Below are 6,584 nucleotides of genomic sequence, written 5' to 3'. Positions count from 1 at the left end.
AAGTTTGGATTTTGTGTCATGTTTTTGCCACGAGCTCAGTGTGTCACGGACTGAAGAAACAAATACTGCAAATAAAATATCAGTTAGCATGTCCATATAAACCGAGTGGGGCTTTTACGTTGGAGAAAAATCAAATGCTGATATCACAGTAAAGACCCTCCTCCTATAATACTTTCATAATATTTACACTACGTGAGGATTACAAAAAGATTACTGGAAATGGCAGGACTCACAAAGTGTGTAAAAAACCTACGAAGTGACCTTTTGGGTTAAGTTAGAAGTAAACTCATCTGCAGGCAGTATCTTCTTCAATAAACGGGTTCAGTGAGGTGTGTAAGCATCACGTATGTAATCACACACAGGCACAGCGGCCTCCTGCTGCCTGAACAAGAAACCAGAACACAAACACACAAGCAGAGACGGTGTCGCTGGACCTGCGCACGACTGATATTTATGACCCAGTTTGCTAAATTTTTGATTTTATCTGCTTTTTAACTTCAGGAAGAAATGATTTTGGACCCCTCAAAACAGGCTGGATGTCAGGGAATCTGTCCTGGAACATATTAATATGCACTTTTTGATCAGAGGACATTTTTGGTGGTCTGTCACTCACTCGTACGCTCTCCACCTCGCAGTTATAGCAGGGGTGGGAAACTCCAGGCCTCGAGGGCCGGTGTCCTGCAGGTTATGTGTCCTTGATCCAACACAGCTGATCTAAGTGGTTAAATGACCTCATCATATCTTGAAGTTCTCCAGAGGCCTATCAATGAACTAATCATGTGATTCAGGTGTGTTGGCCCAGGGTGAGATCTAAAACCCGCAGGACGCCGGCCCCTGAGGCCTGGAGTTCCCCACCCCTGAGTTAAAGGCAATCACTGAGATTCCTTGAAAACCACCAGAATTATCCTCTAAGGTCAACATGAACATCAAAATTTGGGCAACTAAGAAGCATCCAGTGATCACGCGCCAATGACCTCACAGGGATGTGTGTACAGCAGCACATGTATGAGCTGATCGGACTCCAGTGTGTGTGTTAACAGCATGAAATATTTATAGAGCGCTCTTTGTGGTTCGGTAGTGAGGATGAGGTTTGCATGCGTCGGCTCATCTTCATGCAGGACTCAGATTTGTGCGTTGATGCAGTCAGCGGTCTCCTCCAGCAGTCTGGCTGCAGTTCAGCTTCCTGAAGCCGGGCAGCGTGACGCGTCCGTTGGTGTAGATGTCGCGGTCGGAGCCCTGGTTCATGCGCTTAACCAGGTTCTTCTCGTACAGCAGTGGGTGGTAGGCGCCCAGCGTGCAGGCGGCGTCGTAGAAACGCTGGTAGTAATGGCAGAGCTCCGTCTTCCTCCGGGACGGCAGGAATTCGTACACGTGCACCACCTCGCACAGCGACATCATCAGGACGGTGCCTGGACAGGAAGCAGAGGGCATGAGGACACTTTGCAGAGCTTTTCAGACAGTTTGGTGCTTCCTCTGTTGTGCTTATATAAATCAAATAAAATCGAATAACCAGAACCACAGAAGGTCACAGGAGGACATGAAACCTGACACAGAATATTCCCAACTGAGTGAAAAGGATTTCATTTGAAATCCTGGAAACAAAGACGTCTTTCAGACTAAATATCATTTCTGCCCATGTGGCCCAGCGCTGGTTAGGACTGATCCTCACTTTGGAGCAACATCTACAAACATGAAGCCTTCATGTGTTCTTCATCCAGCCCACAGCTTTGTCCTCAGTTGTGTAACGAACAGCACAGCTGCCTACGCACTGTAGGTCCGCCAACATGTTCACGTCCTCCACGGCCCGCACACATGCTGCAGAAACAACCTTCTCATTACATATAATCACTTCTGTGTAACAGATCTACTTCCTGTCTGATGATCCTGGAGGAGAGATGTAGATAATGAACTGAGGCTCTAATATCAGACACCAAAGGAGGCGGAGCTCCAGTTACAAATCAGATCCTGCATTTGTGAAATTCGTGACATGAACGGAGGACGTTGGAGGAGAGAGAGAAATATGAAAATCAGGAGTCGTGCTCGGCTACAAAGAAACCAAACTGAGACTGAGGGGAAGGACGAGGAGTAAAAAGACTCCCGGCAGGTACAGCTGAACTCACTCAAAACACCGCGAGGAACAGACTTTCAAAATAAAACAGGAAGACAACTGACAGAAGACACAGAGGAGTTTGTATATATGCGTTCAACCTTAAAGGGACGTTTCACCCCTAAAATCAAACTAGATCTTTTTCCTGCAGCCTGCGGAGTCGTTTCTATACATTTAAAGTACCAAAAAAAGAAGCCAGGAAAAAACAAACGTGTGTCGGTTCGTCACATGACGCTCTAACGACAGCGTCATGAAGAGGGCAAAGTTTCCTGAAGCAGATTTCAGTCTTTCTTCGTTCCGTGTTATTATGCTCGCTGTTCTCCGCCCACAGCGCACGCCGGCGATGTGACATCGCTGGGCGCCTCATTATCGCTCCTGCAGAGTTCGCCTGGTGCGCAGACTCTGAGGTGAAGCTGAAGGCTGAGACGGGCGGTGCAGAGAGATCAAAGGAGTGAGGCGGATGATGCCTCATCGATCAGCGGATCGGCCTGGACCAATAAGCAGCTGTCACACAAACGTTCTTTCAGAAGATCGTGATTGGACCAGGAGACATTTACAGAAAACAAACAACACACGATCGATGCAGCCAATCAGGTCGCAGACACAAACATCTGATATCTAAACGCACACAGGACTTGAACATTAGTGACCTCTGAGTTTATATTTTAACGAGTATTCAGTACATGTTTTGTTTCAGATTTCTGCCCCACGTGTGTTATGAAGGCAGTTTGTAGCATAAACAGGAAGTGAGAGAAAACCATACCGAGCATGCCGGAGGAGGGCGGGTTCTTCTGGATGGGCTCGGCCATGTTGTCCTGTATTCGCTGCCAGATCTGCCACTCAAAGCGAGGATGCAGGATGTAGAAGGGCTGCAGAGGGTGGAGCCTCCTGTACCTCTGGTACTGGGCGAAGATGGGGTAATCAGTCCTGTTGAACCACTGCGGGGGGGGAGGGGCATACAGGTATGAGTTTTAACTGACACCTCAAAATACATTCAGTATCAGCACCAATCCTGCTGCTTCAGTCTTTGTTTTACTGATGCTTCCCTTTGACTGAGTTATCAGGGAGACGCTCTGTGCAGGCTGCAGAAACAGGACGTTAACTAGTTAGTGACCGAGGGATGTTTTAGAACAGAAAGTGAGCAACCATAACTGAAAACAGGGGAACAAAGACGTGAGAGGAACCGATAAACTGCATAAATACAAACATCACAAAAATGCTGAAAACAGCAGCTCAAATAAACCAGAAACTTAAAAGCTCAGACCCTGAGAATCTCACTGGGATCATGACTTTTCTACCACATAAAGGCTGCAGAGATAATGTAGGGGGCGGCGGCTTCGGAGAGGAAAAGAAGGGCCAGGGCCCCCCCGCTGTTTGGAGTGTCCTTCATGTGCAAATCTTTCAGTCCCACTGCTGGACTGAGGCCTAAATGTCAGAGTTGTCCTTTATGCAGCTTCCAGTAACGAAAGAGTCTCCATTTAAAGGGACAACAGACAAGATGCATTGAGAGCAGACCAGCTGGGCTGCATAAAGGAGCAGCACAAGATAAATGACGTCTTTTGTCCACTGGGTTTTAATCGTGCCAGGTTACTCGAGTGGAGTCCAGGAATAAAAACAAAGAGCAGAAGAAATCCTCTGTGGTGGTAGACGTGTCCTCTCAGGATAAACACATGAATTATGCATCAGAGAAACGGCTTCTGAAGCTGGAGAACCAGCAGTTGTTCCTGCTGGTAACTGGATTTACTGACGACTCGTTCAGTTTCCCTGCAGCGCAGAGTCAGACCGGCTCCACGCTCTGTGCATCCACGAGGGGAACACTTCATCATGTCAACCTTTAAGCTCCTGAGAAAAGCCTGCAGACCAGGACCACCCGACACAGGAACAGTTTCTTTCCCCTCGCCATCTCCCTCCTAAACAGTTGACCTGTCACACTGCTCCCACTGCCAGACTGCAACTGCACCTTCTGCACCTACCACATTCTGTAGTATTCATTCCACCTCATCTCTGTATTCTATGTATATAAGTTTAGATTAGTTATTTATAGTTGGTTTACACAGCTTTGTGTAATGTGTGTATATAGACACGTGTGTGTGATTTACATTGCTGTGCTTGAGAGCCTCCATCTACCCAAACCAAATGCCTTGTATGTGTCTGCACATATACTTGGCCAATAAACACGATTCTGATTCTGAAAAGAAGCCAGTGCGCAAGAGCCACAACCTGCAGTCCCTCAAGTGTCCACTAGAGGTCCCAGCAGTGAGCCAGTCCCCACAGACTCGTGTTAAAATGTTTGGCTTTGCCCTGGAGTGAATCTTACGGAGCCCCCCAGGGGACATTACATTTTATTTATTAGGGGCGTGGCCTATTAGACTCAAATACAGATGCAGGTATCGACTGTGTGCACAGCAAAGTTATAAGTATATTATCTCGCATAGTATTGCGAGATCTCGAAAAGTATTGCGAGATCTCGCAAAAGTATTGCGAGCGCTCGCAAAAGTATTGCGAGATCTCGCAAAACTCCAACAATGGCGGCAGCTACTTAGTTGTAATATTACTCTTTCTGGGTCACAAAATACACTTTTAAGATATTTTGAGGCGTGAATGTAGTTGTGTAAACGTCAGATACCTGCTCGGTTTACAAGACATCACATATTTGCAAAAGAGCTCCGACGTTTTTGGAGATCTGACACCCACTAGCTCGAAGCTAACGGGAGGTCGAGACCTACTACAGCCGGGAGGAACACCGCTTTCCCGGCACATCGTGCCTCGACCTCCCGGTCGGCTTCGAGCTGGCGGCCACTAGCTCGAAGAATGCGGCTAAAACTTTTGCGAGATCTCGCAATACTTTTGCGAGCGCTCGCAATACTTTTGCGAGATCTCGCAATGCTTTTGCGAGCGCTCGCAATACTTTTGCGAGATCTCGCAAAAGTCCGTCTTATTTTTTTTTTATCCCTAATTTTTTTTTTTTCTCCCTAATTTTTTTTTCTCCCATGTCCCCTGGGGGGCTCCGTAGAATCTTCCCGTCATAAAGCTTTACATTTTATTTATTAGGGGTGTGGCCTATTAGACTCAAATACAGATGCAGGTATCGACTGTGTGCACAGCAAAGTTATGTTGTATGTTCCACTGTTTTTGCACAAACGTGACATTTTCCAAACAGAATTCTTGCAGTCAGACACACCATCATGTTTACCTGTGCTCGTCCATGTTAGTCTAAAATCCACAAATGTCCAAAGAAACCACAAACTGATTAATACAAGCGTGTGCATGAATATGTGCACCCGACGGAGCCGTAGGAGGAAAACTTGAATAAATGTGTCTCTTATTTGACAAAAATTCTACACTTAATTTGAACAATTTAACAAAAGTTATTAAACGCACGCTGGTTGTGACAGGGCTTCTAGCTTAAATCCAAACACATCACCTTTGTGAGATCTGCAGAGAAGGGGGCGGGGTCCCAGGCCACCAGAACACCTGAGCTGTACAGAGAACTGGACAGGAAGCGGTGGTCATCAGACGCCATCACCTGTAAAGATTCAGAGAAAAAGCACACTGACACACGTCGCTTAGCGAGCCGCGTCGCACAAGCTTTAATAAATGAAACATGACTTTTAAAACTCTTTAAAAAATGAAAAGCTGTGAAAACCGAGCAGCTAAATTCTCTGGTTCTACTGATTAATCCAAATCCACTCAGTCAAGTTTTGACTTTGCCGTATTCAGAAGCATTCTGCAGATCCTCACAGCGAGGTGTTCTCACATAAAAGCATCTAAAAACAGCCACAGGCAGCTGCTCTGCACTGAAACGCCCACAGCCCATCTGCAAACTCGACCTCTTCAGCGCGACCATCGCCTGCAGCGTCGTTACAAACTCGACTTTACTCCAAACTGTGGCGGAGAGCCGAACGCTCTCACACACTAAACAAAGTGATTTAGATAACAAAGCTGCACGTGTTGTATGGAAAAGTTATTAAAAAATAAAAACAATTAACATTATTTCTGTCACATTGTTGTGTTGATATTAGACACCCAGGTTTCTAACAATCAGGCCAAAATCAGCCTAAACGCTTCGTTTCACACAGTTTTTCTCCTCTTGGATCTCTGTGATGTCACAGAGGGGGATCTCAATCAGATCTACTGTTGAAATATTTTGCTTATGAGGGGCAACCAATCAGAAGAACACAAGTTAATAAGTGTGACAGAGAAAATTATCGTATAAAACTGGCCGCAGATTAAAAATCAACGCGCAGACGATCTTTGGATTCTCGTCTTATTATCACCACGTCTGTCTCGTTTGCAGTGAAGCACTTCCTCTCAGCTCAGCTGTCACCACCTGTTTCTGTGCCCACCTGTGAGTTGATGAGGCGGATGGTGGTTTTGGACCCGACGTCCTTCTCGTACCCGGTGGTGGGCGCAGCGTTGAAGCGCAGCACAGCTTCATGTGAGTCTGAAAAACGAGAAAACTAATTCGGTTAAGAAG

At 46.3% G+C, this 6,584-nt stretch overlaps 1 protein-coding gene across 2 annotated transcripts in view; it reads right to left on the bottom strand.

The window, feature by feature from the left end:
- Positions 1-6: 6 nt before the first annotated feature.
- st6gal1 (ST6 beta-galactosamide alpha-2,6-sialyltranferase 1) overlaps positions 7-6,584 on the bottom strand; it is a 24,054-nt gene continuing 17,476 nt past the window's right edge. For both annotated transcript variants that reach the window (XM_005951669.2, XM_005951672.3), the window contains 4 exons: positions 6,454-6,551; positions 5,532-5,633; positions 2,871-3,045; positions 7-1,409 (listed from right to left, as the gene is read on the bottom strand). In XM_005951669.2, coding sequence (XP_005951731.1) covers positions 1,144-1,409; positions 2,871-3,045; positions 5,532-5,633; positions 6,454-6,551 — 641 coding nt within the window. In that variant the 3' untranslated portion in view covers positions 7-1,143. The remainder of the gene's footprint in view (positions 1,410-2,870; positions 3,046-5,531; positions 5,634-6,453; positions 6,552-6,584) is intronic.

The sequence above is a fragment of the Haplochromis burtoni genome, unplaced genomic scaffold (assembly GCF_018398535.1).
Source record: "Haplochromis burtoni strain Fernald_Lab_line unplaced genomic scaffold, NCSU_Asbu1 Contig_1089, whole genome shotgun sequence".
Classification (NCBI taxonomy): domain Eukaryota; kingdom Metazoa; phylum Chordata; class Actinopteri; order Cichliformes; family Cichlidae; genus Haplochromis; species Haplochromis burtoni.
Note: the sequence above shows the minus strand (reverse complement) of the source record. Positions and strands in the feature narration are given on the sequence as shown.